The sequence below is a fragment of the Neurospora crassa genome, linkage group VII (assembly GCF_000182925.2).
Source record: "Neurospora crassa OR74A linkage group VII, whole genome shotgun sequence".
Taxonomy (NCBI): Eukaryota; Fungi; Ascomycota; class Sordariomycetes; order Sordariales; family Sordariaceae; genus Neurospora; species Neurospora crassa.
In genome coordinates, this window is record NC_026507.1 from 524,494 (window position 1) to 538,137 (window position 13,644).

The 13,644-nt window shown below is 52.8% G+C and overlaps 3 protein-coding genes across 5 annotated transcripts; 1 reads left to right on the forward strand and 2 right to left on the reverse strand.

Annotated features, from left to right (window-relative positions):
• Window positions 1-1,295: 1,295 nt before the first annotated feature.
• Window positions 1,296-5,114, reverse strand: NCU11000. 3 transcript variants are annotated; one of them, XM_011397015.1, is made up of 3 exons: window positions 4,719-5,114; window positions 3,996-4,631; window positions 1,296-3,915 (listed from the first exon to the last, which is right to left on the reverse strand). In XM_011397015.1, the coding sequence occupies exon 3, from the start codon at window positions 3,894-3,896 to the stop codon at window positions 1,893-1,895; it is 2,004 nt and encodes a 667-aa protein (XP_011395317.1). In that variant the 5' UTR covers window positions 3,897-3,915; window positions 3,996-4,631; window positions 4,719-5,114; the 3' UTR covers window positions 1,296-1,892. The 3 variants fall into 3 exon arrangements, with proteins under 3 accessions (XP_011395317.1, XP_011395319.1, XP_011395318.1); XM_011397017.1 differs by having other exon boundaries at window positions 1,296-4,631; window positions 4,694-5,114; XM_011397016.1 differs by having other exon boundaries at window positions 1,296-5,114.
• A 2,066-nt stretch (window positions 5,115-7,180) lies between these two features.
• NCU06859 (hypothetical protein) lies at window positions 7,181-9,334 on the forward strand. The gene has a single exon (XM_952932.2). The coding sequence runs from the start codon at window positions 7,417-7,419 to the stop codon at window positions 8,884-8,886; it is 1,470 nt and encodes a 489-aa protein (XP_958025.1). The 5' UTR covers window positions 7,181-7,416; the 3' UTR covers window positions 8,887-9,334.
• Window positions 9,335-10,220: 886 nt separating this feature from the next.
• On the reverse strand, window positions 10,221-12,728 carry NCU06860 (MFS multidrug transporter). The gene is made up of 2 exons (XM_952933.3): window positions 11,739-12,728; window positions 10,221-11,632 (listed from the first exon to the last, which is right to left on the reverse strand). Exons 1-2 carry the CDS (start codon window positions 12,548-12,550, stop codon window positions 10,309-10,311), a joined length of 2,136 nt encoding a protein of 711 aa, XP_958026.3. The 5' UTR covers window positions 12,551-12,728; the 3' UTR covers window positions 10,221-10,308.
• Window positions 12,729-13,644: the final 916 nt, after the last annotated feature.

Below are 13,644 nucleotides of genomic sequence, written 5' to 3' on the forward strand. Positions count from 1 at the left end.
ATCTGATTCGTGGCTTCAATATTTAGTATACCAACCCCGGGCCCGGCGAACGGCTTCCAGCCGGCGAGGCACCGACTCTACCAACCGGTCAATAAATGCCTAAGGTACCCTTTCCTAATACTCCTTTAATACCCGATAAAAGACTTCAATATTAGCCTTATTCTAAATTAATTCCGAGAGCTTAGGGAAGTCTTTATTTAATATCTCCTTTATTTTCTTCCAAACGTGCTTAATGGGGTTTAAATCCGAACTATAGGCCGGCTAATACAAAGTCCAAATTCTATATTCCTCTAACCATCCCTTTACCTCATTGGAATTATAAATAGGGGCGTTATTTTACTAAAAAAAGGTTCTTGGAAAATAATTTAGAAAAAGATCTTCCTTAAGAACCTTTATATAGCTCTAAAAAATAAAACTATTCCTTTTTGCTTCCGGATCTCTCTCTATAATAATTAAGGGAGACCTTCCACCCTTCTAAATCCTTCCTTAGACTATAACTTTCAAAGTATACTTCCTATAGGATATTAGGTTTACTTTATCCTTATCCTATTTCTATTCCGGAAGCCGGAAGATCCAACCGGCACTAGAATTAGGAGCATTTTGGATAATAGACTCATCAGAATAGGAACCCTAAAGTGGGTTAGCAACTAAAAAAATGAAATAGGTAATTCCTTTTTGCTTTACCTCTATTAATATTACCTTATTACTTCTCTATTTATTAGTAAAGAAGAGCCTTTGCCTTGCTCCTTAAGCCGTTAGTTTTATTTTTTTTTAGGATTTCTATTTTCGCTTATAAAAACGAGGTAGAGCCCGGCGGAGGGTATTGGCGTATAGTGATCCTATAGTGCAACCAATGAGCTTTGCCTAGGAAGTTTGGAAACTCTATTTAAGCCGAAAAACCAACCGGTTTATAATTGGAGGCTTTAATTTCCTAGGGCGGCCTTTTCTAAGCCTAGAAATAAAGGTTTAGTGAAGTTGGAACCTTTTAATAGTATTAGCAATAGTATTCCGGTGGCAGCCAAATTTCCGAATAATAGTAGTATGGTTGTGGCTAGCCAAATGAAGGCTGTAGATAGCTGTACGGGTGGTTTTATTGAGTTCCCTATTAGGCCTTCGATTCCTAGTCAGAATGCTACCAATTTCGTCCATTTTGGAGGTTGTTTCGTGGAAGAATAAAAAAAAGAAAAAAAAGGGGTAGTAAACAAAGTGGTGAAAAATTTGGAAAAGTGGGGGGTGCACACAGACTTTTGTCACCCCACTGTACATCATCTCTATCCCATACATGCTATGCGATGCGATGCGAGTAATATTGAGTTAACTGTCTCTTTTATTGCGTGCTTCTTTCTCTTTCTCTCTCTTTCCATGATGACTTTCCCTCCCTTCGTCCGTCCGTCCGCTGTCTGTCTGTCTGTCTATGTTGTGCCTGGCTGGTTTGTTACACTTGATGATATACCGACACCGGGCATCTTCCATCCATCCATCCATTCATCGGAAAGGCTCACAATGTTCGTTCGAACTAACAATAACGCGCGCACATGGGTAGAGATAGAGATGATTGATGAGTACCGATGGGAATACCGATAGAGAAAGAAAAGGGGACAAGAAAACAACACAGGAAAAAAACAATCAGATAAAAACGCACAGCCAGCCAGCCCACCGGCACCCAATGCTCCAGCCAGCTTATACTCCATTCGTAACCATTATTTGTGTGAGTGTGTGTATAGATAGAACGCCAGAAACAACAACAGACAGATAAAAATGAAAACGCAATGCCGTTGGCCTTTTCCCTCCTCTCTCCTTTCTCCTCTCTTTTTCCCATGTTGTACATCAACAGTAGTCCGCACCCACTAACAATAGTCTCAGGCTCTTCCACTTTTAGTTCGCCGAAATTTCTAATCAATCATCATCGCTGTTGGTCCTCCAGCCGCAGCAGGCGGAGTCAATCCCAGCATATAAGGTCCTCCACCGGCTGCCACACTTGCCTTGGCCGCCGCCGTGATCTGCGCCAGCCGTTCCCTCTCCGCCTTCTCCTTATCCCTCTGCTCCTTCTCCAGTTTCGTGATTCTCGGCTTCCTCGTTCCATCTCCACCGCCGCGACCACCTCGACTCCCTGGACCACCGCCTCGTCCTCGTCCACTTGGTTTCTCCGACGCTGCGGTGTCCGCCCCATGTCCTGCTGCATTAGCACCACCGCGTGTTGTCCCACCTCGTCCGCCTCTGCTGCCTCTTCCTCCACCGCGTCCGCGACGAGCCGGGGGTGCCACTTCGGGCTTGGGAACCTCGGGAATCAGCGGGCCAGAGTACACAAAGAATCCATCCCTGGAAGCAGCCGCTTGCGCCTCCCAGAGCATCTCCGAGTCGTCGACAAAGTCATCATCAATATCGTATTCGTCCTCCTTGAAGTTCCTCTTCTTTCTCGCCGGTTTTGCTGGCGCCTCTGGGCCCGAGGCGACGCCATTTGTAGTGGGGTTGAGACCGCCCATGCCGCCCATCTCAATGTTGCTGTTTTCCGCGTCGGATTGGATATCCTCGTCCATTTCCTCTCCTGACTCCCGCCCACTGGTGCCCACGGACTTTTCCAGTGCGGCAGTAGCGGCTGCGATGCGCGCTTTGCGCTCCCGGTTGGCTGCTTGTCGAGGGTGTAGAGCATCCCAACCGTATTGCTCCTCGGCCATGCGCATGAAGTTGACGTATTTGTTTGTTTCACCATTCAGAGGAATGTGGATCTTGATTGAAGGTGCTTCGATTTCCTGACCGGGGTTGACCTTGCCAAAATCGAGGATGGACCGCTCGGTGCCGTGACCACCGACCGAGGGTAAGGGGGGGAGGAGGGCATCTTTAAGGCTGTTGCTGCCGCCACTGGGTTTGACAGCTTCTGAGGAGTGGTTGCTCCCGGTCTTGTTTCCGCGGGAATGGGTGCTTTCGCGTTCTTGTTGCACAAGAGCTGTGAGTTTCTTGTTGTTGGTAGGAGGAGCTGTCGTTGATGGAGCCGCTGTTGCTGCATTGGTAGCGGCTGCTGCCGAAGATGTCGGCGGAACTGTGGACATACTAGTAAACGAGTTCTTGGGAGGCGATGGTTTTCTCTGGGAGGCCGCCGCTGGTGCGGGAGGCGGCGGAGGGGCACGCCTGACTTCGATAATTTGCGGCTTGGCGATCTGTTGTGGCGTGGAGCGCACAGGGTTGGAAGAGGGAGGAGTGGCAGATGTTGACTCTTGGAGTCGCGATTTTGTGGCAGCGGTATTGTAAGGCGTTTGGTGTGACGGGACAGGCGACATGATGTTGGGGGGAGCAGGAGGATCGACCAAGCTCGCAATCGATGGCGAGGCGCTGGCTCGGTTGACAGGCTGTGAGGTGGGGGCGCGCGGAGAACCCATGATGGAGCCGGTGCCGAAAACGTCTCTGGACATCATGGTTTCTCGGACTGGATCGTAGCTGCCTCTTATAGGATCAAAGACTTGCCTGGAAGCGGTAGGCTGGGGCTGGGGCGGTGGGTCCTCTTCGTTGAGCAGATGGCTCATGGACACGGGATGGGTCTCGCGCTTGGGTATCTTTGGCGGCCGTTGATCGCGGGGAAGTAGATGTAGGGGCACCAATGACCCCTTTGACCTTTGGGCGATACCATGATATTGATCGGGCATCTCCATCGAAGTGTCATGGTCGTCGGCGGCATCGGGGGCGTCGTCGGTCGCGGCGGCTTTCCTCTTTCTCACGATCGGGGGGGCATTGGGGTCTCTGGGCTTGCGCGGGCGGCGCGGCTTGGGCTGTTGCTCGGTGGCGGTCGAGTTCTCATCGGCGGGATCTTTGGGTTTCGGTTTGCGGCCGGGCTTCTTGCGGGGCACCCCGGCAGCGGTCAGGCGGACCTCGGGACCGTGCTGGGGTGGTTGTTGGGACTGCATGATGCTGAACTGGGCAGCGCTAGAACCGGGATCAACAACTATCTCATCCATGGCGGCGGTTCTTGCGCGATTCGATTGTATGGGACAGTGAAGAGGTACCGGATAGTTGGGGTTGGTTTTGTGGCCGTGGCCGTGGTGGCTGTACCGACGGGGGAACAGGTACCGGTCCTGTCCTGTCCTGCTCTGCTAATGTAGACGATACCGGGTACGCGGTCCAGTCCTCACACTCAGTGTGTCTCGTGTCGCGTCGTGTCTGTCTGTCTCTTGGGTAGATGGTCGGAACTGTGTGTGTGTGTGTGTATGGTAAATGCAATGGATCGATATGATTGATGCTCGCGCCGTGGTACAGATGGACGCTAGGTAGCCAAGTGCCGATAGGTAGGTAAGGTAATGATAGGAAGTGCCCTGGTGTGTGACGGGAGCTGACAATCTGGGCCGGCCTGGCTTCGGTGTTCGGTGGGTTCCTCAACGAAAGTGCCCTGGCTTAGGTAGGTTGCTACGCAGTAGAGGTACACTTGGCTGGCCCTGCTGTGATGTGGTGTCCGGCTCCGGGGGAGAGGTGTGGGTGGGCGTATTATTAGCTGACAGCCGCCAATCGGTTCGCGCAGTGGGCCTGCCGGGAACAGCCAATGGATACTTTTTGGGGTTTCCCTTATTTGGGGCGGGCGGCGGGCGGCGGGCGGGATGCACTGATGCACCAGCACTTGGCTGAACTGGGCGGCGACTTCAGTACCTCTACTGTACCAGTTAGCTCCAAGCCGTGGTAACGTGACCGGGCTGCTTCTTGGCAGACTTGCTGGTGCCGCTTGCTAGGTAACTCGCCGGCCTGTGTTGCGAAAAAGTGGGGATTTGCCGGTTGGGAATATCCTCAACTCGCAAGAGATGCTGCACCACCTGCCAGAACCTGGTGACAAGGTAGTCAAAAAATGCCCAGTTATGGACGAGCGGATGGGGGAAACGGGCAATCGCGCTGGACGCTTCGATGCGGCGGGATTTGCGAAAATAAAGAATCGACTTTTGAAATGCGCAACCCGACAAAAGAGAATGGTTGTGATGGATTTTGTCAATTGCAGTGCAAAAGTCGGTGGGTGTTTTGGTGAGAAAGAGAGAAGAGAAAGGGTGAGGATGGGCGGAGGTGGGAGGTCGTGCGAGGAAGGGGGAAATAGGAAAAAACACCGAGCGGGAAATGGAGATGGATGGATGGATGGATGGATGGATGGCTACGTGTTGAATGGACTGACTGACTGACTGACTGGGAACGATTAATTATTTTGCAGCAGCGCCCAGCAGCTGGCCGGGCAGGTTAAAATGCAATGGGCATCGGCTCGCTCGCTCCCAATTGCATGCAAATGAACAACAAGTCAAGACAAGCCAAAGGGAAAACCGGGGCCCCGACAATACCAAACGCAGTGGCCTGGATAGACTCGCTTTTTGGGCCATCAGGGCAAGGCAAGCCAAGGCGAATCAGAAACATTGCTTTGGGTGAGGTGTGTGAGGTGGCCATCCATGCCTCTCTCTCTCTCTCTCTCTATGTCAGACCTCATGACGGCAGTACCTAGGCAGGCCGGAAGAACCCAAAGAAGCACTGCAGAAACAACGACATTTGGGTGGGGGGGTTTGGAGGAAAAGGCAAAATGGAGGCACAGACTCCAAGTGCTGCTACTTATCACTTATGCCAAGCAGTTAGTAGCAGCAGACATCGATCCATGTGCGGGTGGTGGCTTGTGAGAGAGGGAAACGGGAAAATACAAGAAGCGAGTGCGAGCGATAGACAGGAATAAAAGGAAAATGCCAAGAGATGCTAGCATTTTGGACCAATGGGAATGGCAGAAAGGGCAGATGGAGAAACAAGGTTACACTCCCACGGCCCATCAATGGACGGCCGACTGGACTGCAACACCTCGCAGGGGCCACAGGGCTTCTTTTTGGGGTTCTTGGGAAAAAGTGACCTCCGCTGTGAGTGACTGGACCCGATCCGTTTGGGGTTCAAGTCGGGTTGGAGGTGATGCATGACTCCACACGGCGCGCACCGCTGCACGGCTGACTAACCGGGCGACCATGGGAAGAATAGGAGATGTCGATTCAACTTTAAAACTAGCGAGGTAATGAAAGTGAACCTTGCCTCATAGATAAGTTGCCCGCAGAGCTAAAGTGTTTTGAATTGTAAACTGCCGGTTTGATGTCAGGTTGACTTTTGGGAATTCACCCGTTGAGCGAGGAAACTGAAGCCGAGACTCAAAAAGAGGACAACACAGTACGAACCAGACGAGGGTCCCCCGTGCTCGCCGTGCTAGCGCAATGAACAAGATGCGATAAGAAGCGGAAGACACACGGGCCACCTCCAAGATCTCAGACCCCTTGTCAGGTACGAGCGCTCGTACCGGTACGTACCGTGATTCCAGATTCTCTGGATGGATGCTGCGCGACATTTGGAGCCGCGCTTGTGCGACCCACTTGGCTAGCGACACAATAACCGCGACGAAACTGAACTGAACTCTGCAGTGCAGTGGCCATTCCAAATTTCAGTTGCCGGTACGTCACACTCGTCAATGCGGCTGGTTTCGGCTGGTCAGCCACACGAACGTACCTTTGGAGTGAAAATGATGTCGTCGCGGCTACGATTTCCATTGTTGGAAGAACTTGAATTCATAGTGTAGCCTGGGGCCGGGGAAAGGCACACTCTGCTTGCAGTGGTAATACGTACCTAGGTATGAAATTACAGCACCAGATTGCGATTCCGAATTACGCTCTTTCTGCGTGCGTACTGCAGCCGGTGTGTTGATAGGCCCTGGCCGCATTATCTTGGTGTAACGTCGAATGACAAGATCTCAAGACACCCACTCACGCTCAGTACATAGGTAGGTATGTAACGCAACCACCAACCCGGCAAACACAAAGCACACGGCCGCCAAGATGCCATCAAGTGACTGACTGACAAAGAGGAAATCGACATGAGCTCACTTGGCATAGTCGACGAGAATGTCGGAAACAAGCTCATCTCATGCTGATCTCTTCCCTTGGAGACCATCGGACCAGCGGCCACAATCCATGTGCATGTTGGTATTCCGGAATACGAAACGCGAAACAGACGACGAAAACGGGGCCAAATGAAACCCCAAGCCGCGCACGGTACGGTAATGCACTGTAAATACTAGCATGAATACTGTGTACTCCCCGTGTCTTGGATCGCCGCTAATGCAGTGCTGGCTTACATAGTAGGTCGTTAAAGCCGCCGGGATCCGCCGCTGACAATTCTTTTCGTTCGGCAGGCAACTTGAAGGGAAGGAAGCCCCTCGTTGCATTTCTTTGAACTTTATGCCGGATGACCGAATCTGTATCAAAGAGAATCCACGGCTCCATCCACGGCTTTCTTTGAGCGCCGCATACATTATCCCCCATTATTCGCCATCACCATCATCATCACCATCAACCAAACAGTCCAACTCGTTCAACTCTGATTGACAAACGCCGATAACAAAGATACAAAACGACCGCGACACATCATAACGGCCTCAACACAATGGACGGCACTCTCGAAATCCTCGATGTCAAGGAACGCAAAGTGGGCGAGGTCAAGCCTCCCGCGTTCCCAACGCCGCCGCCTGCTTCCTCCGGAGGCTTTCCCGCTCCCAAGAAACGAGTGTCTGCCTTCAAAAAGCAGCGACAGCAACAAGCAGACCCATCGTCCTCGTCATCCCAAGCGACCACACCAGTACCATCACCAGCCATCCAGTTCACCAGCGGCGCGAGGCCCCAGATCGACGCGGACCCTATCAAATCCGAAAAGCAGAGGATTGACGAGGAGAACAACAAGCTCCTGAGCTCCATGTCGCCAGAAGAGATTGCCGAAGCCCAACGAGAGCTCTTCAGTGGCCTTGACCCCAAGCTTATCCAGATGCTTCTCCGACGAGCCAACGTCGAGGACGGCTCCAACAACAACGACCCCAAAGTCTGGGACATTCCCGAGAAACCGGCCGACGAGGAGCCAACGGAAAAGAGGGCCGACGTCGGCAGCGGTCCCACCATCTCCTACAAGAAGCCACCCTCCATCCAGACCTCGAGCTCGAAAAACGCATACGTACAAGACGAAGATGAGGAAATGACCGAAGACCAACCCAAGAAACCCAAAAAGACCGTCACCTTCAACGAAGACCTCGCCCCCGAACAGCCTCCCTCCGGCAGCTTCCCCATCCGATCCAAACAGCCACCCACGCCCTACCCCCAAAAGACCAGCTTCTCCGCCGAAGACCTTGCCATGCCCACCGCCGGCGGCTCCTCCTCCGAACCCCAAACTCCCACCACAACGCACCAATGCAACGACCCCTCCCACAACCACGGCGACGACGAAGAGCTCAAAGGCGTACACTTCCCCGCCGCCCCCGCCCCTCCCGACCTCGACCCTTCAGACCCCGACTTCCTCGCCACCCTGCACCAAAAGTTCTTCCCTTCGCTTCCCGCCGACCCCTCCAAGCTCGCCTGGATGGCGCCCATCCCCACCGAAGACTCGCCCGCCGACCAGGAATCCCCTTACTACCCGGGCCAGACCTCGCTGCCCGTCTCGGCGCTCCGCTTCGACTTCAAGGGGCGACTCATCCCGCCCCGTCTGTCGCGCCAGATTCCCGTGTCCAAGGGCCTGCATCACCACGGCGAGGCGCCCGAGGCAGCCGGGTACACGATCCCCGAGCTGGCGAGGCTGGCGAGGAGTAGTGTGAATAGTCAGAGGTGCATTGCGTTTAGGACGCTGGGGAGGATGCTGTATCGTCTGGGAAAGGGGGAGTGGGGAACGGGTGCGGGCGGTAGGGATGGTGATGAGGATGATTTGGCGTTTGCGCTGTGGAGGTGTTTTCAGGAGGGAAGGGTGTTGGAGAGTATCGGGGAGGCGGCGGATGTGGAGGAGGGGGTGGGCAGTGTGAGTGTGAGGGCGTATGCTATTGAGGCCATGTGGTTGTTTGAGAAGGGTGGGTGGAAGGAGAAGTGGAGAGGTTTGTGAGCGGGGTTGGATGAAAACGAAAAAAAAGAGAATATGGATAAGAGTCGTGGAAAACTTGTGCCTTGTAGTATAGTAGGAAATGGGTATGGGATGGGATGGGACACCGACCGACTGACCGGCTGGCCGGTAAGGGATAGGGTAAAATGGAAATGGATCGATGGGGGCGGATCACTGATTTTTTTTGGTTGGTGTTATTTTCCAGGTTTCATACCCCTCTGGTGGTGTCAAATTGCAATTTTTCATACTCATCAAGTGGCCTAACATTGTACACAAAATAAATTGTCTCCTTTGGTCGGGTCGGTTGCAGCTTACCTCGCCTATGAAGCTCGGGGTCTCTTCCTGCATACCCGCACTTAGTATATCCCATGCAGAAGAACTTCATTTCTTTCACTGTACATTATTCCTACAACACAATTTTCCACCGAATAACTAGTCTATATCACATCGATCCTTAGATTCTAGACATGCTGAATCACGATTTAGGTTCACTTTCCTATTTATATCTTCAGTGGCTACCTACTCCCTAGAAACCCCAACCCTCTAGAAAGGGAGTCCATACTTCAGTTGTTGAGAATTCAGACGGGCTATGATCAACCTGACAGAGGTATCTGATGTATCCGACCAACTCATGATATTTAATTTCTTCCTTCCGTTACTTCACTCTCACTTTCACTCCAAGTACTCTAGACTACTTATTCCTCTTCCTACAGTGTCCTACTTCCGTATGTCACATACTTCAATCATATTTCCACTATACGACCAGGCCAAGCAAGACTTGTTGTACTTGACATTACTATATATGCCTCCTTGCCTAGGAGGGAGTCTAATCATGACAAAGATATCTGTTTCGTATCTCTGATTAGATTGGGTACCTTGGAAGTCACCGAGTTGCAAGTTTGATCTTTGTTGAATCCTGGGGAGTACTGTAGCCTAAGTGATCTCCTTTCTAAGGGAGGCGTTTGCACTCTCACGAACGTTAGGCTAGTTACTTCTTAGGTTAGAGAGAAGATAGGTAGAGAAGACATAAAGGGTCTATGTACTGGAAGGCGCGAAAGAACAGATAGTGAGTTACGTACTGTAAGTAGAGGAATCTTCTAATATCCGCAACGTTTCGTCTCATTTTGTCTCAGTTGATGTCCTTGCATCGGGCCCGGCCCGGGTTGAGGTGGTCCCCGATGGTGGATAAGTGATTAGTACTTGAGACTGGACGAAATAGAGGAACGGAAGATGGGATTGCCGGGCCTCCGGGGATATTTGACATCACATATCAATATCACTGTTACATAAGCATCGAGCCACACCTGTTTTAAGTTTGATCACTTTTCATTTCATTATCACGCTCATCACTTATTACCTCTAACTTTCTACCCAAATCATGCCCATTCTTTCTTCCACTCATACATCGAAACTAGATATCCAACATCAAACAACCTCATCACCCATCTTTTTCGCTTTCTTCTCTCCCAACACCCCCGATGTTGTCAAAGCAAAAGGCACAACCACCTCCTCCCCACTAACTTCCCCCTGCCCCTGTCCCTCACCCGTCATCGTCATCGTCGTCTCCACCATCCCCCCTTCCCTCTCCGCTCTTCCCCTTCTTTCCTCCTCATCCTTCTCATTTTCTTCTTCTTCTTCTACAATTCCACCACCCCTCCTTTCCCTCTCCCCCTTATCCCCTTTCATCCTCCTCCTATCCTCCCTCGCCTGCTCCTCCCTCATCATCCTAATCACCCTACTCCGCCCTCTAATCCTCTCTCCATACTGATAAAAGATAATCGGAATCGGAATCAACAACACCTCCAACACACCCAATATCGTCCCCGCAATCTGCGGCGTCAAATTCCGATACATTGCCGGTCCCGCCAGCGGAAGTACACCACCCGCCACGGACCTTAGGAACGAATTGGCCGCCAGCGCCGACGCAGCATACAACCCGTACGCGCCCGCCAGGTAATTCGATCCGTAAATAAAACTAATGGTGTTGCCCATGCCGAAAGGCACGCCAAAGATGACGGGCACGATCCAGTGGATGGAAACCGGTAGACACGTCCAGCTGAAAGCCAGCTGACCAAAGGCGGTAAGGATCGCGCCGATGGTCATGATATACGCCTGGGCTTCGGGCGCCGGACGGCCCGTCTCGACATCGAACTTGGAGGTGCGCTTGTTGATGATGGATCGCCAAAAGGGCTCGAGCACAATGGAGGCGACGGTGCCGCACCCCATGCCCAAAAAGGCGAGGCCGACTTGGCCTGTGGACCAGCCGCGGTGTTCCTTGAAGACGATGGGGTAGGCGACGAAGCAGAGGTACAGGATGGCGTAGACGAGGGAGATCCACGTGTTGAAGAACCAGAGGATGGGCTCGGTGGCGGCCAGGATAAAGGGGCGGCTGAGGTTGGTTTTGAGGAGTTGGAGGGTGGACACTTTTTGGTCGAAGCGCGACCAGTACCGGTCGTCGCCGGTGGACTTGCGCAGACGGGCGGCTTTGGCGCGCAGGATGGCGGGCGCGTAGGTCTCGCGGATGGTGGCCATGAAGAGGATGGCGGCGCCGGAGAGGATCAGGACGATCCAGTTGGCCCAGCGGAAGCCGAGGTATTGGTAGGCGAAACCGCCGATCAAAGGGCCGGTGACGGGGCCGTTGAGCGGGGCGATGGAGGTCACGGCCATGCAGAGGGCGAGGTAGTCGGGGTGGGCGATGTCGACTACGGTGGCGGGCGAGTTGGAGACCATTACTGCGCCGAAGAGAGCGCTGTTTTTATGTCAGTTACTCACTCACTCACTCACTCACTGACTTCATCCACCAAACCACAACACACCCGGAAATCCAAGACAAAGGAAAAAGGGGGAATACATACCCAAAAAACCTCACCACAATTATCTCCGCCAAGCTACTCGGCATCGCACACGGCAGGATCAAAAGCGCAAACACCCCCAAACTAATCAAGTAAATCGGCCTCCGCCCATACAGCTCGCTCAGCGGCGCCAGCGCCAAACACCCAATCGCCAAGCCAAACAGGTACGTCGTCAACCCCAGCGTCGCGACAGGCTGATTCGTCACATGATACTCCTTCATCAACCCGGGGACAATGGCCGTGTACGAGGAACTGTACAAAACCACGACCCACGTGCTGTACGAGCACGCAAAGATGGTCCAGCAGCGGTACCACAGCGGCCAGTTCTTGGGGTTTTCTGGGTCGTTGACTGCAAAAACGACTTCAAAGTCGGGCGGGCGCGAGGCAGAGGAGAAGGTGGATGTGCGGGTTTGCACGGTGGAGAGGCGGGTGGCGTTTTCGATGGAGGCGATTTCGTCTTGTTGATGTTGGTGTTGTTGTTGTTGTTGCTGGAGGTGGAGGGCTTCGAGGTGGCCTGAGGAGAGGGAGGTGCTGCTTGCGCTGACGCTGGGGCTGCCGTGGGACTTGGACGACGAGGAGGAGGAGGAGGCATGACGGTGTCGGGAGGATTTGTCAACTGGAGGTTTGGAAAGGGAGGAGAGGTCGTCTGTGGATGAGTGGGGGTAATTTGACGCTGGACGGTCTTGTGGTGGTGGTGGTGTTGGTGGTGGTGGTGGTGGTGGTGGTGTCTGCTGTTGTTGTTGAGACGTATTTTGTGTCTCAGGGTCGAGCATCTTGGCCATGATATCTCCTGTGGTGGTGGTGGTGGTGGTCATGGTCGACGGCCCTGTTGTTGGTTGGTCCACCTTTGGACCAGTGTCTTGAACGGGTGAGGCAGAAGGGGTTGAGATGACGAGAGTCTGTCTGTCGACTATGATCTCATGTTTTTCTAGAAAGAAGGAAGAGGAAAAACAGAACAAAGAAACTTTTCTTGTGATGTTGGGGGGGGAGGGGGAGGGGAAGAGGCGGGCAATGGAGTGCCTAGATAAGAAGGAAAACTGAGCCAACAATGATGGAAAGCGACATGGCTCGCATCAATACCTAGGTAGATGTAACAGAAGCTTACTATGTATGTAGGTACTAGTGTTTAGCTATCTTGGTTCACGTCCGTCATCTTGAAAACATCAATGTACGGAACACTTGTACGCAGTTCAACAAGGCACGCTGTCTGCTGCAGGACTGCCTCTATCCGTGCATGGGACCGGTGGTATCACGGCAGCGGGAACGAATAGAAAGGGGGGAACGGGGACGGGGAAGCCTCGGCCAGCCGTTTGCGGGATGGGGAAGCGTCATTCACACCTTTCCCACTCGGGGTGAAGCGTCGAAGCCCTTTCGTTCGGTTGCTGTTTTGGGCATGACACTCTTGAGTACCTACTTACTTGACTGTTATCGTCCCATGCCAGACACTGTGAAATCACCGAGTTTATCTCTCCTGAGGGATGATCATTATCTGGTTTCTTTGCATATACAATACCGGAAATGTTTTCCGTTTCTTTTGCTGTCTTGTCTGGTTATCATGTCGGGCTCGAGGTGGACAAGACGGAAGGGAATGAGTGTCTGTTTGGGTCCCAGTGAGATCGACGAGAAGAGCGGCAGGGGACATGCAGCCCACAAAACAGCGGGAGCGGAGAGCGGAGACCCGACCTCCATGAGTTAGGTGGATGTGCGGAGGTGTGGGTTCTTGCGTCCATCAGTGGGTACAAGCCCTGCATGGTAATGGAGGCCCGCTAAAAAGAAGCCCAGGGGCAGCCGCTGCCCGATGACGGATGCCCTGGAGATGAACGCCAGCAAGATGGTGATTGGCGATTCCTATTCCTTCAGAATGTCCTCGGCCTGACCTTTCGGCAACTTTACAGTGTCTGTAATTCTG